Source organism: Perissodus microlepis, chromosome 4 (assembly GCF_051167445.1).
Source record: "Perissodus microlepis isolate ML-2025 ecotype Zambia chromosome 4, ASM5116744v1, whole genome shotgun sequence".
NCBI lineage: Eukaryota > Metazoa > Chordata > Actinopteri > Cichliformes > Cichlidae > Perissodus > Perissodus microlepis.
Genome location: NC_140464.1, coordinates 10,248,966 through 10,267,028, shown reverse-complemented (window position 1 = coordinate 10,267,028; position 18,063 = coordinate 10,248,966). Strand labels below are relative to the sequence as shown.

The 18,063-nt window shown below is 37.3% G+C and overlaps 1 protein-coding gene across 5 annotated transcripts; it reads right to left on the bottom strand.

Moving 5' to 3' along the window:
- Positions 1-11: 11 nt before the first annotated feature.
- unkl (unk like zinc finger) lies at positions 12-17,789 on the bottom strand. 5 transcript variants are annotated; one of them, XM_084925538.1, is made up of 16 exons: positions 17,674-17,789; positions 16,840-17,049; positions 11,835-12,011; positions 10,724-10,857; positions 10,448-10,583; positions 10,252-10,369; positions 8,898-8,982; positions 8,630-8,796; positions 8,266-8,457; positions 7,233-7,283; positions 6,955-7,132; positions 6,768-6,878; positions 6,431-6,667; positions 6,024-6,211; positions 5,686-5,943; positions 12-5,502 (listed from the first exon to the last, which is right to left on the bottom strand). In XM_084925538.1, the coding sequence occupies exons 1-16, from the start codon at positions 17,736-17,738 to the stop codon at positions 5,347-5,349; spliced, it is 2,463 nt and encodes an 820-aa protein (XP_084781664.1). In that variant the 5' UTR covers positions 17,739-17,789; the 3' UTR covers positions 12-5,346. The 5 variants fall into 5 exon arrangements, with proteins under 5 accessions (XP_084781664.1, XP_084781666.1, XP_084781665.1 ...); XM_084925540.1 differs by having other exon boundaries at positions 6,024-6,142; XM_084925539.1 differs by having other exon boundaries at positions 6,768-6,857.
- Between the last annotated feature and the right edge of the window lie 274 nt (positions 17,790-18,063).

The window sequence follows — 18,063 nt, the reverse complement described above, 5'->3', positions numbered from 1 at the left end:
ATTAGTCACACTTTTCAGATGAAAAATTATTTTAATTCTCAAGATGATAAAAATAATTTTGTGAACTCTGTAAACCATTGCATAACTGTAGTGTAACAATTTAACAAGTGTTAACAAACTAGTAATACACTACAGTAAATATGCGGTACACAATCCTCAATGTAGAAAAGAAACATCTAGTATTCTAAGACTTGCACCTGTTTTTGTGTTCACAACACAAAAATATCAATATATACCAACAGAATAATTTCTACAATTATCAGTATAGAATTTCCTACATATCCATACAGCTCATCACAAAATAAGGGACATATGTTTTAATCTATAATGTCTAAACCCACTTACATTAAGTAAATAGATCCATGAAATGCAGTTTCCTCAGATTTAACATTCTCTAACAAATCACTGTTTTACCCTGAGAAAAATACATTTCTTTCTTTATAGTTATTTTATGATTATGCTAACAAATAGAAACTTGAAAACTTGCATTTGTTTAAGTTCTAATAAATTTTATTGAATAGAAGTTCACAACTAGATGCTACATCATAATCAATTAACTGTGCTCCATAATATCCAGTGACCTATTCATTGAAATTCTAATTTAGAGCAATACATTCAATATTTCAGGGTTTCAATGTTAAAATAACATTTTTACTGAAATTTTCTAAAGTACATGGAACAACCGGCTCCACATTAAGATCATTTACTTTTGACTTTACACTAATATTTCTTTTTTACTTAATTTGAACAGCTCCATACATGTACAAGATTGCATAAATCTTCTGGCTCCATTTTTATAATGTTAAAAACAAACAAACAAAAAAAACAACAAAGAAGACACAACAACTAACAATAATGCAAAATAGATTAAACTATTCCAATGCAGAGCATAATGATACCACTAATACAGTTCATATACAAGATTCTCCCTGTTTGGTGCTTTTCTTTGCAAACTGTTGGGTTTCTGATATCAAATGACAAATCCACATCAGATCTGTGTGTTCAGTGGTCGGGCGTTGCTGTGTTTTCTTGAAGTGCATGGCAAATACAGACGATTATCAGTCAGTTAAAAAAAAAAAAAAAAAATCTGCTTCATCCTCTTAAACTGGTGAAGCAAACCTCATTAGATTAGCCTTTTTCCTTTCAGCTGAAGTAGGCTGAATGTATGAGACATTTAGCGATCACATTATGGTCCACAAAATACTGTAAGGCACTGAACTTTTGATTCCAATTGAGCAAGTTATATTTTGTCTCTTCAATTAATCCACATTACAGAATTATTAAAAGGCACAGACACATTTGAAAGCGTAATTGGTCCGAGAGAAACAATTAAAGAAATCTGAAGAAATGTAAAGAAAAACCAAGCTGTGCTTCCAAAGAGAACGTTTGATTTCTTCTAGAAATTTTTGGCAGGTAGACTAGTCTCTAGAGAGACTGAGGGTCAACAACAAATTAAGTGGAATTATGTCTGTATCTGCCATTGATGCGTCACAATTGTCATCTGTCCCCGGGAAAACAAAAACTAATTTGGACCACGGCTTTAAGAAACAGAAAACAGAGTCGGATAAAAAGAAAGCACCTTACAGGCCTAGCATAACAGTACACAATGCTATTCCAAACTGATTTTTATGTAGATAAGCAAAAATCAACAAACAAAATTGACTTCACAACAGTAGTGAAGTTTATATGGCCACTTCAGAAGCACAAATGTCATTCACCTTTGACATTCCTTCACTGTAGACAACAATTAAACTTACACTGAATCCGCGCTTAAGGTCAGCATGTGCTTGCCAGTACTGCACAATGTGCCATAAACGTCAATGTATACTTAACACAAAAATCAAATGTACGAATACACATTTTGTAAGGATCTGACCCATGCATTTATAATCATCTGCCACTCACTATGACAAGCTTTAGATAGAAAAAAAAATTACTGTTAATGAACATTAACTATTTAAGGTACTAGGTGATTTACTTTTTAAAATCAATTTCACTTTTCATTAATGAAGACAAATGATGAAATGTAGTAGAAAAGAAATAACAATACAGGTCTTTGGTAAAACTACAAAACATGGGCTCAAGTCTGTTACTATTGTAAGCAAAAGCCACTGGCAAAGTCCTGTTATTGACTCAGGATATACTGAATGAAATATTAATGCAAAACAAATTACAATAAATCCATCTAAAAATAGAATTCCTGCCACTCACAACACTGTCTCACCTAGAGATTCGGGAAAGACCGAGCTATGCTAACAGCTACAGGGTGATCTGCCCAATACTCGAGTACTTGTCTGAATTCTGTTCAAGGGTAAATTTTCCCCTCACAATACATAATTGGACAGCTACTAGATCACCGCTTTGGTTCATTTTTAGATTTTCCCCACTAGACATCATTAATTTTGTTGGCTTCACAGGCAAAACAAAACAGACCAAAAGGATACTGTGAATTAGCTGCACTGTACACTGCTATCCAGTGTATAGGGGGGTGGGGAAACAAAGCCAACCTTCAATCAATTCAAATAAAAATAAACAAAAAAGGGACCATCTACTGTAGTGCAGGTCCTTGACATCATTTTAAGGATTTACAAAAGTACTGAAACTTAGACTGAAATGAATTTACAAATGAAGAATTCAATTTGAAACAAGAAAAAAAGATTAAGTCAAGTTAGATGCAGAAGACATTATTCCAGGATCTGAAATCTGAGCTGTGGATGCACAACAACATTCAAACATCTAAATGTTTACAAGAAACTACATTAATACCTTTTCCAGTAGCAGCGAAGCTTGCAGAAGTTATTAAGCCTTAACTACACTAAAATAAGTACAAATATTCTGGCAGTGTGACACAGTGCGAACATTTTTTTTTCTTTTTTCTCCTTTTGTGTAGCTGGTTAATATATCGCATAACATGCAATACATGAAATGTTTAGCCTGCCTTTTATGCTTTAATATAATCATGAAAATCCTAAAATACCATTAACCTTTCTTGATATTTTTCCTCTGAGATTCTTAATTGTCATCTGTGTAAATGTAAACAATGCATTTTCCCATTTATAAGTAGCAAAAAGTGTACCTGGAGATACATGACTTTCTACTGGTTTTAAAGCAAGAATAAAAAGGGGTTTTTTTGTTTGTTTTTTTAAACACAGTAGAAGGTCATCTGAATTACAGGAATCTAAGCACAAACCCAACGCAGAAAATTACTATGGAAATCTTCATTCACTGCAGAATCATTACAACAAACCCTACTGAACTGTTTAAAAAAAGCATTTTGTATGTTGCTGTATAAATTCATGTGGCCTAACTTTGCATACTCCCAAATCTTAAACTGGAAATCTAAATTCAAAGACTGAAGCTGCACCAAAAGAGCACCACAACCAAGGAATGAGTGGGTGAGTGGGTAGGTGGAGGGGAAGGTTCATTTCTAAGGGCAAAGTCAGGACACAGGCACTGACAATTTTCATATTCAATCATCTTCTGCAGAAATACTTAATGGAATTTGGCCAAATACACTGGCATATATTTATATTTACACACATATAGTCATAAACATGTCAATGCCTCTGCAGAATTAAAATACACATTTTGCAGAAAACGCGTGCACAAGCTTTGACTACTTGTGTTTGCGTTGACAATTCTACACATAACCTTTTGAACTAAGGCAAGGCACTTTAGAGTTAGAGGCCGATATGTTCTAGACAAGGTCAAGAGGCTAGATTCCTACAAAAAAATAAGAGGAAAAAAAAAGTGGGAAAAAAGGAAAAAAAAACAATCCCAGTTTCAGGCTTATAGCAAATACAATACATGCTTCTCTAATGGATAGGCTATATAAATTTCTACAAAACAAAACTGATTGAAAAACAGCCTTAACATGTAGCATGTGCCTTACTGATATTACATCTGCTGGTTATGCCTAAAATGCAGTTTAAATTTGCACTTATTTGATTGAAATTTTTTTATAAATCTAGCTATGAAAGTAGAAACTATTAAGTACTTTTTTTTTAAATGAAATCTTAATATGTAGAACCATGCTATGATCTAACAATAGGAAACATGAAATATTCAATTATGTTTCACAGTACACACAAAAGCTTCAGACATTGTGTAGCTTATTATGTAGAAATCAAATGTATAAATCTAAAAAATAAAGACACAAAAGAATACCTACAAAGCAGCTTAAAGCAAATTTCTATATTTATATATATTTATATATACCCTTGAATAAAGTCCCAGGTCAACAAAGTGCTTTTAATAAGAAAAACTTCTTCAGAAAGTTGGTCAAAATAATGATGCTTGACTGTTTGCATTTAAAAAAGAAAGTTGGTGAACTTTTATTTGGGAGGGTTTAAAGAAAATATGACTTTAATTAAAGAGGACTGCTTTAAATGGTGTTTTGAGATTTTCTCTTGATTTAAAGATGACAAACATTACTGGATCTGTAGTATTTTATGAATCTGTTTTTTACTACAATGAAAATGTGGCAAAAAATGAGAGGTTTTCATCACATAAACAGTTCTCGTAGCGCTGTGTTTAATAATGAAATGTATACCAATTCAGCTTGACACAGACCTGCTTTATGGTTCTCCATCACATACACCACCAGTGCACATATTGTTTTCCTGATCAGACTAATTGAGCTTAAAACAAATATGTGATTCCTGGATTAGACATCAGTCACTTGGTGCTAGGATGTCTGGTTTCTTGAATGGTTTCCAAATTGTTATTTTTTGATCCGGATGAGTTCCTCTGTAATTAAAGACATATCTGCTTTGAGTTTTGCTCACTTTAGCTTTACCATCAGCAGAATAACCTCAGCTTTGGATGGCCACCATGTTCCCAACATTTGCCAATTTTTGAGATGTCACCCTAACATCCTTATGGTTCAATGCTTTAATGTTTATTCACATTAAAGTTATAAACATTGCATACAGATACAAACTCAGTCCTTATGTACTGAGCTTTTAAGTAAGCTTAGTAGCAGACTTCTAATGTATAATTTTGTATGTACTCTTGCCTAGGTGTGATAGTAGACAGTAGGCTGTGTGCTAGGAGGACCTGATTTTATGTCCTGTACAATGTTTTAATCATGATTCCATATTATTCATTAACTAAGTGCCTGGTTTTCATTTAGAAAGTGCTTGGCTATTTGATGTCAAGTGAACATAAAATGAGCAAAAACCACAACGATTGAATCCCCGTATGCAATCTGATTGATAATACTATTTGTTTGGTCAGTCAAACACCATTTCATCCTAACAGACACTGCTGTGTAGAAAATTGTAATATCTATTAGTAGTTTTTCAAAGGGCTAATTGATTAAATAGTACCTTAAGTAACTGTACATCACCACTTCAATATTTTTGTTCTACAGTAGGGACATTCTGTTTTACTAGGTGCACAGTTCTCACAGAGTACATAATGTTGGCAAGGCTGCAGAACAATGCAACGATCATGCTTTTGGCAAACTATACATTTCTTTGACTGAAGCTGATATATTACCTGTTGGGGGAAGAAGAGAATTGAGATCAGCTGCAACTTAGGGAAATGCAGTTCAGTTCATGCAGACTTCTCAAATAAACATGCTTGATGACAAACATGGATCTGAATGACAGTCTGACAAACTGTTTTAAAACTAAACCGATGCTACAAATGAAATGCTGTGTGTGCTCTGGGCTTTCTTACCCCATCTATAAGGTCTAGGTCATTACGCAGCTGACTCTGGATGGAGTGAAGCTTAGACAAGGGGAGCTGGTCCAGCTCTCCATAGCTACGTAGAAGAGGTGTTCCAGGGGTGCGACAAAGCGCATCAAAGTCCCCCTGGAGCTCTTTCAGCTTGCGCTCTGTTTCTTCCCATTTCTGTTCTGCCAGCTGCCGCTCTGCCTCTGCTGTCTTTGCTTGCTCCTTTGCTTCGTGAGCGTCTTTCTGGCAAGCTTCACAGGCCTGGAACAAAGGTGAGGGTTGAATTTTAAAAAAGTATAAAAGGGAAATCACTCTGGCACACAGTCAGTGTGTATACTTACTTGCTTCACCTGATGCCAGGCCTCCTCAAATTGTTTGATCTTCCTCTTGGCCTCATCCAGCTCTCTGAAAAGGCGGGCCACATCAGCACTGGTGGTTGTGGAGGTTAGGCTGCTGAAAACTGGAGATGGACTGGGTGAAAAGCTGCCACTTACAAAGTCCCAAATGCTGCTAGCTCCTCCGTTCAAGCCTAGGTGAGCGACGTGTTAAGATAAGAGCGATTTAGATTAAACAAAATCTTGGTTGCACTAACTTGTGTCACTTTTTACACGATCCATCTCTATTAGTCATACTTTCAGCTTCACTACTGCACACAGAACTAGATTAAACACCGAAGGGAAGCTGAAGGAAGGGGCTGATGAAAGCAAATGCTTTCCAGCTTGCTCGGGGGAAAATGCGATCAGCTTACCCAGAGAGTTCTGGGAAGAGGAGGTGGGTGTTCCCAGAAGGCCGTGCTCTTGCTTGGCTAGCATGTTTGAAGGTTGATTTTGCTGAGATACTGTCCCAGACAGCAGGGACTGTGACAGCGACTGGGAGAGAGAACTTAGAGGGGAGGTGGAGAGCGATGATGAAGAATTAAAAGAAGATGATCGTGCCAATGAGCCAGGAATGTTGACAGGAGCAGATCCACTTAGCACCCTTTGACCTGAAGGACAAAGCATATACAGGTGTTCTTTAGAAACACACAAATCCTAATGGAAGGATTTGTGATGAATAAGTGCTTGAAACATATGAAGTGACCTTACCTGCCATTCCCACACTGTTATCTTGATCCTCTAACTCCTTATCAAGCGATGCAACATTAATGTCACTAAAGTTGAGGTCCAGTGCGGATCCTGACGGGAAACAAAACAAATCTGACTGAAATTTGACAACAAACTGCAGAGTGACGGTCAGTTCAAGCTGTTTTCCCTTTGTTTTGCATACACTTACCAATGACAGACTCCACTGTGTTGCTCCCTGGATAGAAAGGAGTGGCTTTTGCATTCATCGTTGATAAGGTGGTGGGTGAAGAACTGTCTGAACCAATACTAGAGGCCAAGCTTGATGTTATACTGGAGGTAAAGCTTGATGCCAATGGGTTCACCACAGAGAATACAGTATTTTGTGTCTAAAAGCAAAGCATAGTAAAGCGTTTAATTCCTATGTTCTCAATTATAAGTTTCATAATAAAATAAACACATTCTCTAAATGACCCACTAAAAACAAACCTGTTTTTCTTGGTCCATCATTTTTTGATCCACCTGTCCCTTGTTCTTAATCTGGAAATGATCAAATGGCAAAGAAACAGTCTATTTCAGTGCCATATCCTTTACATCAAGCCAGTATTAATCAAAATAGTTTTATTGCACCTGCCCTGGACTAACACATTTTATCTTAACCATTTTTCACCGTCCCTGCACTAAGGCTTCGCAGCGCTCACGGCTCTTGTCATTCAGATGATTAACATTTATGGAGCAACTTTCTTCAGACTGACTGCAGACTGTAATTAAACCGATCACGTTACTTCATTCTGCCTTCATCTTGTAGCACTAGCAAATCGTGAGTGCAGGAGACAGAAACATTTTACTGTGAGTGGAAGTCTTCTATAAAGCCAGAAAACATTAAAAAATTCCCTTTAGGGGAATTCTTAGCAAGGAACTATAAAACCACAAATGCAGTTTAAGAACCAAAACTATTTGCTGGTCAGCTTGATCATAAGACAATGCTACACTTCAGAAGATTTGACATTTCTTTAGACGAACAGAAATGCCATAAAGTGAGCATATTATGTTCATTTTAAAGTCCAGGGTGTGGTTTGTGGCTCAGCTGCAGGGGAGCGGTGGAGACTATTTTTATGCCATATTTTTATTCTAGGGCTCTAATAAAGCAGCTTTCCATGATTCACAGTTCTAGTTATTTCATCTTATACTGGGCCTTAGTGTAGTGTCTCAAAAACAAAATTTTAGCTCTTTTTCAATTGCTTTAAAATGACTTTAAAGTGTCCTGTAATATTCGACAGGTGTTTAACATTTAACAAGTCATCATCACATACATATAGTGCATGTACGTAATGGGATATTTTAAAGAAATCAATGACATGACAAGCAAACAATGAAATATGAGGAAAAGGGCTTGAAGTGGTCAAATTAAAATGGCATGGCAAACAATAAACGAGTGACAAATGGCTGCGATAAAAGTGTAAAGCCCTAAGCTGTGTGTGGGGTTTAGTTTTCCCGAGGTTAGAGAGAGCAGTCTGTGTACCTGATCTTCACGTTCAAAGCCCGGAGCTTTGGGATAGTTAGATGTCAGAGATGAGACACTGGATGTGGTGGACTCTGAACATGAATTATTATTATTTAAGGATTTGAGCCTGCTGCTGATGGATCCCATTGGGGATAACAAAGTGTCGCTTCCTGAGCTTGACGTTACAGTTGAGCTATTAGAACATGAAACCTGAGAAAGACAAGTGCACATGGTCTTATAAAAACGATGAATACAAAAAAATGACACGAAATAAAAACATCACAATGGATGAGCTATGAAAGTGATGACAGAGTTCTCAGACGTTTGAAATCAAACTGTTTAAAATTGTGTCTCGTGTGAGTGAGAAATGGAGACAACCTACACTTCCTATTTGTCCATTGCTACTGGCTGTGCTGTTGGTGGAGTTTCCTCCACTGTTCCACTCAGTGACTGGACACTCTGAATACTGCTGAGAGCTCAGCTGGGACTGAGAACTCGACTGTATCGCTGTTAGCAATGAGCTCATGGTCTCTTCTGTAGAAGGAATTCCTAAAAACAAATAAACATAATATATGTATATGTTAAGTCTCAAAAAACCCTCAAATCCTTTTCACTGTACTCAGATAGTATTGAGGCAAACATGCACTTACTTTCTACATGTGCAAATGCACAAAACGGTCCTCTGGGACAGTATCCAGTCTGGCGCATATCATTGCATTTGGTGGATCTGTAGATCTTGGGAGACAGAAAATCAGGATTATAAAGAAATAAGATGAAAATGTGTCTCACTATAGAAAACTAACCACAGCGTCAGTCTCATCAACAAAACAATATTATGGTTCATACATTAGAGACCGAGGAGATGAGTGATGTAGTCACAGTAATATGACTGTAATACATGAAATCTGTCTGTGCGTTTGTTTCTTCGTTAGCAAACTCTTTCTAAACCATCAGGAGTTAAGCAACTAAACTTTGCAAGCAGGTACACGTTGGAGCCCTGGAGATTCTTATCTACATCAGATATTATGACATTGTTGTGTTCTCTACCAACCACATAGAACAAGCTAAAATAACCCAATTTTGTCATTTTTGCACCTTACAGGTTTTATAAGGTGTTATCACTGACACCTATAAGGTGTTATGCTGGATCAGGTGACCCTGAACCAGCCAATGGTTATGCTACAGGCTTAGGCTCCTGGGGGGCCTCTCATTCTATACCACTGATATTGTAGGCTTTTTACTTACAATAAACAAAATAAATATAAAAGCACCTTGAGGTGGCAGTTGTTATAAACTACTGCTAGATAAATAAAACTGAATTGAATCCATATCCACAGAAGTTGAATTACGCAGGATCTAATGCCATCATGTTGCCTGGAAACCACCTATCAATGGGTGACAATCCATTTTAGCCTTTCCTTCAGCACCTTATGAAAGCTTCCTATTGTTTTAATTTCACAACAACAACAACTTACATTACAAATGTAATTGTACATGCCTAGCAACAAGGCTAAAATTACTCTGTTTTTCCATATAAACAACATCCACCGAGCACTTGTAATTTTTCTCAATGATACATGTATCTGTCTGGCAAGAAGATGAACAGGGAAAGAAATACAGTACCATGGACATGTACTAGTAATGAAAATGTGCAATAATCTTTATTATTATAATCTTAATTTTAAAATTAAGATTATAATAATAATCTTATTTTTAAAATAATCTTATTATTGGAAATTTTTATTTTTTAAATGTAGCACTAACACCAAATGTTAATGAACCATTTGCAAGCTGGTAGATATGTAGATGAGAAATAGGTTAAAATTATGGGAGTGGAAGAGTTTTTTTGCTTATAAGCATGTCTATGAACATTTTGTTGACATTTCACACTACTTCTAGGCAAAACTTAATGCTCAAAAATACATCATATTATGCATTATGGCCATTGTATTTTCACTCTAAGCTTGAAAAACTCGCATCGTGACTAAAACAAACTTAACTCACCTCTGGATGAAACTGCTGTTCGGTACGAGAATGGCAATACTGGCAACTGTCTCCACTTTCACACTTTGAGGGCTCGCCCCATTCATCACCGTGCTTCACATTAGGGCAAGGAGTTGACCTGCATTCAGAGTAGGCAGCTTTAACATTTTTGAATTAGAAGCCTTCATATTTTTACTTATACAGAATGAAAACTCACCTGTACTTGAACTTTCGAGGATTTCTCCTCCGATCTCTACTGTTGTGGTAGTGGGGGCAAGCATAGCCCTGTCTGCATAGTCTGGGTGGCTTAGTACACTGATCTGTTTTATAATTGGCTAAAACAAAAGTGGTATCTGCAAAAAGAGGCATCACAGTTTACTTTCTTATCCCTATTACAATGAAAAATAAATAAATAAACAAAACAAATAAATAAAGAACGTTGATTTGATTAGCATTCAATACAACAAACGGCATGCGAGTTGGAGTTTCTAACCTTGCCACCGGGGATCTTCCGTCAGAGTTTTTTCAATCATAGCTTGGCTGGCTAGCACACCAGGCTGCAAATCAGGAATCCCTTCCCCAGATCCCAACTGTCCATTTTGGAGGGCCTCTTGTGCTTGGATTTCTCTGTGCATAAAGAGTTAAAAACATTTTAACTCAGTGTACCACAAAAAAAACAAAGCAACAACAACACCAAAAAACACTTTTAAAGGAAACTGAAAAACACTCTGAAGGGGAAATCTCCAAGCCTACTCTCATAACCAGTCAAAAACAAGTTTCAATCAAATGATATTTGCTTACTTTGAAACTCAAAATACTACACAAATAAATATAAAGAGATACTATATCATGGACTAGCTGTATATAGTACATGCAAAGGAAACTGCAAACCTACGGCCTGTGGGCTGGAACTGGACCACTAAAGGATCCAACAGGGCCCACTGTAATGGTTTTTGAGAGTAAAACTTTCAAGGAATTTTGGAGAAGTTACAGCAGAAACACTGACAATGATGTCATTAAAGTAGTAGTGTGAGCTGGTAATTTCATCTGAGTCTGAACCATTGTCACTTTCACAAAGACAGACAGCGTGAAAACCAAGACCCTGTGCCCACACCCTTCTTTCATCTTCAATAGTAGCATTTCTTTGTAATGTGAGTATAGTCCATGCTGGAAAAACCAAGACATGATGTCTTCTTTTTCTTTGTAACTTGTTTTATAAATGACTAGCTAATTGTTAAATGTTAATGTTGTCAGACTGTCTTTACATGAGAACAAAAGACAAATTTGGAGGTGTTTCTTTTTAACAGGTTGTCATTGATGTGTTTTACTTGTCCAGCTCACATGAAAGTCAGCAGAGCAGTACATGACCATTACTTATGAGTGTATGCACTGATTTAAACAGACTCCTTAAGCTCATTAAAACATATTTATATATTATAACTTGTTCAGAAAAAAAAAAAGTCTCTACAAACCAAATCCACACATACAAAACAGTTACTCTGCACTGCAGGGGTTTAATGTAGCTCATTTGCTAAGTGTATTGTAAGCTCTGAGTGAAAAGTCTGGCAGGCATAAAAGAGGCCACTATTTGCTTTGCATGTCACCTGATATCATAGACTGGAGGTCGGAGATCATGTGGCCCATGAGCAAAAGCACAGTGGAGGCCATTCTTCACACAATGCCCTCGAGCATCTGTCTCATGGATACAAGTGCCAGTCTTGTAATATCGTAGATGGTACTTGCGCTCTGTGTCACCAGTGGTCCGGTGTAAATAAGGACAGCTAAGAAAAACAAAGAAAACATTCACAACTTTCACCAGTTGATCCAAATAGGATATCTGAACAGAAACAATCTGACAAGGCAATGAAGTAATATGCAACATAAAATGTCCAAAAACTAAACATATAGCACAAGTACAATTATTTTAAAATGCTTCATCCTTCTTCGATTATTAATGTTAATGCTATAACAATTCACTATAAATCCATAAGGACTATAAAGGAATTCTTATAGCTGTACATATTTTAAGATTCTGCTGTAAGTGCAGGACTCTGGAAATCTAGAGTTTTAAAATGGTAACTTTGCAGGCCAGTGATTGAAACTTTTAACCTTGATGTAAATGTTGCAATCTGTGTACCAACCACACAGGTTGCAACACACTCTTCCAAGCAAATGTTTTCAGACTTAAAAGCAGCTCTGCAGTTATCAGTGCTCAGTTCAAAAGCCTGCATCTCTGACCCGTATGATATGGGGTATAACGGTGCATTAGTACCTATGGATTTGCAAGATTGCAAAGGCAGCATCAAAGCTAAAAAGATATACTGGCTTTAGAGCAACATATATTCTGATCCAAATCACAAACTTTTTCAGGGAAGGGCTTGAATATTTCTGTAGGGCATACTAAACCCCAAACTTCATCTGTTACAGCAGCATGGTTTCTCATCCAAAGAGCCCAAGGTGCTGAACTGGCCTGCTGGTAATTCAGACCTTTCACCATCTCAAAACATTTGCTGCACCGTGAAATAAAAAATACAACAAGGGAAGACACAGGAATGTTGAACATAATCCTATATCAGACAATAATATATCTTATATTTATTGATTTTTTATTTTAAAAAAGAGGCATAGAGGTTGTTAACCCCAACCTAATAATATAAAAGAATATGTTTAATTAATATGATTTTCCCTGTGGTTCCAAAATATGTGTATTTTTTTCTTTTTATGATTTCAGAGCATTTTTTTTAATAGTTTACAGTATTTTATTTGGATGACATATCCCTTTGTAAGCACTTTTTCTTTTTGTGAAAAGCATTTACATGCATAGGTCATTTTATTTACCCACTGTATTTTTCTTCCTGTTGTTTTAAGGTGCCCCTTGTAGTGGATATGTGTGTGATACTGGATGGGGATTTCTTTTTTTTAAATAACCCCAGTTATTTACACTCTTCCTGTCTAAGTGCCACATTAAGTACCACCCTGGTTTTCTATTGGGCACACCCCATTTTCAGGGACAATGATTGGCTTTAAGCCACATGACCATACACCCAGCCATCCGTGCTGTTGCCTCTTTCATGGATATGTATGTTGGCCATATACAAAAGTTTTTACTTATTTATTTAGTCTGCACACATTAAAATGTTGCCTACAGCATGTTTTATAATGATCCTGAAGGCCACAAGCTGAATCAGTCAATGTTAAACTTGTTCTTTATACACATGTTGCTTGAGCTTTAATTGCTTCAGACTTTATGTTTTCCTCCATACATGTTGGAAATAGGTGAAGTTGCACTAAAACGCTTTATTCTGTTACCACAATGCAGGGCTAACACACTACCAATGCCTCAAGATATGTCGAGCAAATAAGCCTCTTGAATAAACCAAATTTTCCTTTCTTGAGCAGTTGCTATAGCAACACATAAGGTCATACAAAAATAGCATCCATTAGTAGAGGAGGAATTGTAAGGATTGAATACTTTAATCGTTTCATTTTTTTGAAATAATTTCTATCAGGCACTCGATTAAATGCGCCATCACAATTTCCTGTCACACCGAGAGGCTGCTGTCTGTATATACTACTCGGCGCAAATTATTGCATTAGTATTGGGAATGTCACTGCAACCCTTTAGCAGCTCGATAATTAAACTTCCACCTCACCGAGAAGCGCAGCCCTTAAGCGAAACCATTTCCCCCCCAGGGACAGCCCACAAAATACCCAACACACAAAACTACAGTTCCATAAACAGTAATCACATATTAAACTATAAATGGGGCACTGTGGTAAATGGATATTTCGAAACTATGATGCCCGGAATATAAATAAATGGTTGTGTGTCAAATTACACAGCCTTTAGACAGAGGTAATAGCAGAAGCAGTAAATATAATGCTGGGGGGCAGAGTCAGCCTCTCAAAGGCTACGTTCACACTGCAGGCGAAAGCGCATCAAATCCAACTTTTTTGACCCTATGCGACCCATATCCGATCATGGTATGACAGTGTGAACGGCACAAATCCGATAATTTTCAAATCCGATCTGGGTCACTTTCATATGTGGTACTGAATCCAATATACATATCTGATGTTTTAGAAAGCGACTGCTGTTTGAATGGTCATGTCGCATTAAATCCGTCTTCTACGTCACTGACACAAGACAGACACCAATTATCAGCGCCGGAGAAGTGCCCTATAAGACATCGCAAACACTTCCTGGCCATCCAGTGAAACTGTTGGGAAGACAGCGTTGAAGAAACGTGAATATTTTATTTGTACTGTAGATTCTGACAGAAATCTGCAACTATCCTTTCAAGCACCGCTCCTCTCTAAAACAGCAATAAGGATCATTATTAGGCCATATGTAAATAACAAAATAACTTTACAACTTAAAGCAAAATTGGGAAACGTAAAGTCCGAAACAAGTCTTTATATTAAGGGCCATCAGTCAAACAATATTGTTTGGTCTGGGTCTAAACAGAGCGTGTTGTGTGTGACGTCTTCTTTTGCGCATGCGGGTCGCTTTGAGGGTTCACACTAGAGCGCGTTTGCTGTCACACTTTATTTGTAGGGTGAACAAGCAGAAGAAAAAAAATCGGATTTGATCAAAAAATCGGAATTGAACATTAAGACCTGCAGTGTGAACGTAGCCAAATAGCCCACTTCAAGGAGAAAAGGGTTTGCTCTCATACTACACACAAAGGGCAAATCCTGTCAAAAATGGTGATTTCAGACTTGTAGATTTTTATCAACATCAGTAAATGAAGATGTGGCCAATATTTGAGTTATCTGTTGTGTCCCATGATTTTGCAGTGGCTACATTTTCAGACAGTCATAAAGAGCTACAAGTCTCTGAAATAGCTCCATTATTTATTCATAAGAAAGAACTCACACTGTTCCAGTGAACATCAACATTAGACCACAATTCCAGCATCAGTGTATCTCTAAATATTACATTAATTGCATATTTTTTATATTATACGTAGTAAGTGTATGAGACACCAAAAGGCAAGGTGATACATCGCCAGTGCAATGCTACATCTGTAATGTGCTGACAACATCTGTGGCAAAATTTCTCCTTTACAAAAGGGATCTAAATGGTAGATGCAGCCAATTTATGAGTTAATAATGGCACAGTAAAGATATGCAGGAATGTTTATGTCTGACCTGCACCTATCTGCACAATGCATGCAACACTGGTGTGAAGTCATGCAATGCCTTCATACAAAATTGGTAAAAAGTTTGTTTAAAAAAAAAAAAAAAAACACCCCAAAACATACATACATTTAAAGGATTCTGGCCAATATATACTAATAATGGAAATGTTTCCCCCCCTATTATCACTATCAAACTTGAACTGTACAATTATGGCCAAAATGCTTATCACAGTTGCTTGGTACTATACTGGGATTGTGAATATTTAACAAAATGATTGATTCATTTTTGTGATTTAAAAAAATAACAAAAAGATATAAAGCTGTTTTTATATTCATATTGCATGGCAAAACTATGTAAAAATTTTTGCATTCAAATAAAACTGGTCCTCATTCAGTGAAGCTTTTAGAAGAAAAATATTTAAAAAAAAAAAAAGCCCCAAAATAAGTACAGCTTTTACTTTTACATTGTGCTCCATTACTATTCATTTAAAAATTCTGAGGTGTTGTGTTATACACCAGACCGAAGTGCACCTTTTGAAGCACAATATAAAGCCTTTCATGCAATTCATTGTACCTGCATGATGAACCTGAAGTTCATTTTCATGGAGGCACATCGTTGGCCAAAAAGATTGTAATTGATTTGGTGGTTTTATGGAGTCTTTGTAAAGCGGATGGAACACTGAGTAGTTGTGCTGCTTTGTGGCGCAACACATCTAGAAAAAATGCTGCAGGCTTGCATTTATTAACATCACCTGCCCTAAATCCAAAGCATTTCTAAACAACGGATGATGATCCAACTTCTAGGAATGAGCTCTTCACTTTCTGCTGTGCTGACAGACTTTTTAACGGTTTGTTATCTACAGTATGTCATCACTGCGGTCCAGTGCATTTAGGAGCCCTGAGGCTGTGTAGTGTGCTGCAGGTAACAGCTATGATTGGCACAGGCAGGCATGTCGTTAGGGAGTGTCTGATTTGCTCTTGCTTTATGTTCTATTGGCGAAGGACGTATTTACAATATCAATTAATCATCATCATTTTATTGTGGAAAATCAAAATCACGATTGAGATTAATATTCAATTAAATGTGCAGCCGTATATCAGAAACACAAAACACTGAGTCATTTTTTGATGGACATTTCTAAGCAATACTGATGTTAAAATTAAACACAAAATATGTTACCTAATGCTGGCATCATTTTTTCTTATTTGCTTTTTTTACTTGTTATTAATTTCATTTTATATGCGAGACAAAGACATGTTCATTATACATAAACAACTATAATTCTTTAAAACCTTTCAGGAAAGCTATTTTGGTCATACAGCCTGAAAAATGTAAAACATGACATGACAAGAGTAAACTGAGATAAAACAAACATGCTTCTCATCCCAAACATCAAACGTCAACAGCTGCCAGGACGCAGTGACACACTCATGTAGCTGCCCTGACTGAAGTTGCGGGACTTACTCATCGCCATCTGGGCAGATGCCTGTGGTCTCGTCGTACTTGGTGCAGTAAACGTCGGGGCTGTAGTTGAAAGTCCCGTCCCTTCTTCGTATGGGTCGCCTTCGTCGCTGGTTGAGAAAATGCCAGTGAAAGCACGTAAAGGGTCTGTGCTGCGTACACTTGTGCTGGAGGAACAACGGGCACTGCTCTGTCCTGAACTCCTTCAAGTATCTGAAACAAGCAGGGCAAACACGAAGCGGGATTTAAACGGCTATCCGCTAGCAAGTAAGAGCTTAGCCAAGGGAAAAGTTTAGCAGGGAGTCGTGTTGTAGCCTACTATACATTTTGGGTCAGTAGAGTTAGCTTGCTATGCTGAGTGAAGACTACGTATGTTTTTCGTCGTAACGCTCGTACAGAGCACCTGAGCGTACGTCTATAAATGTGCGTAGCAAGAGGGAACTCAAAATAAGGCCGAGCTATTTACAAGCGGACTGGTTAGCGAGTTCCTGGCTAATCATTTAGCGAACCAAGTTGACGGTGTAATATTAACCAGACCCATCAAAACCCTTTCATCAACAGCACGAAACACTTCAAAACGATCCCGCTAACGGTTGGCTAACCAGTTTGGTGATTTAAGATCCTAGAGTTTCCTGTATTGACGCAGATGTCTTTAGCGTACAATCGCTGTCTGCTATGTAACGTTAGGTAGTCACAAAGCCAGGAAAAGCACCATGTTTTTAACGCACGCACAGGAGTTGAGGAATGCTGGAAATGCACGCGAGCAAAGGTGCGCGTTCAAACGAGCATTTTCAGCAGCGAACGATTTTGTTGTTTCTTTGCAGCAGCTTTACTCACGTATAGTGGGTAGGTTTCTCGGTTTGAGGAGACGCATTGGCCGCCGTTTTCGAAACCGACGGCATTTTCAGTCAAAACAATGAATTGCGCATGCGCTCGGATCTGTTGCTCCAGTGAATGCATGTTCGCCTGCACGCCAGCGCACTGCAAACACCAAACGCGGCCGCACGGGGGCAGTATGGGGGCACTGTAATCACGGAACGATGACTCACTTCACACACTGTTTATATCTTATTCACATGCCTTTGTTACGCCTCATACCAATATACCTGTATTTGTTTGTATTGTACTTAGATTTTTATTCGTTTAGATATTTCATGATATTTCAGTCATTCTTTTTTCTAGTTTTTACCTATGGATATGGCGTTCTTTCTTTTTCTTTATTTTCTT

Coding starts and splice junctions, on each gene's coding strand:
- unkl (XM_084925538.1), bottom strand. CDS start 17,738: ATGCCGTCGGTTTCGAAAACGGCGGCCAATGCGTCTCCTCAAACCGAG. Junction 8,458..8,629: donor GCAATGGACAAATAGGAAGT/GTAGGTTGTCTC, acceptor TGTCTTTCTCAG/GTTTCATGTTCTAATAGCTC. Junction 6,668..6,767: donor TAACAGTGTGGGAATGGCAG/GTAAGGTCACTT, acceptor TTTGTCCTTCAG/GTCAAAGGGTGCTAAGTGGA.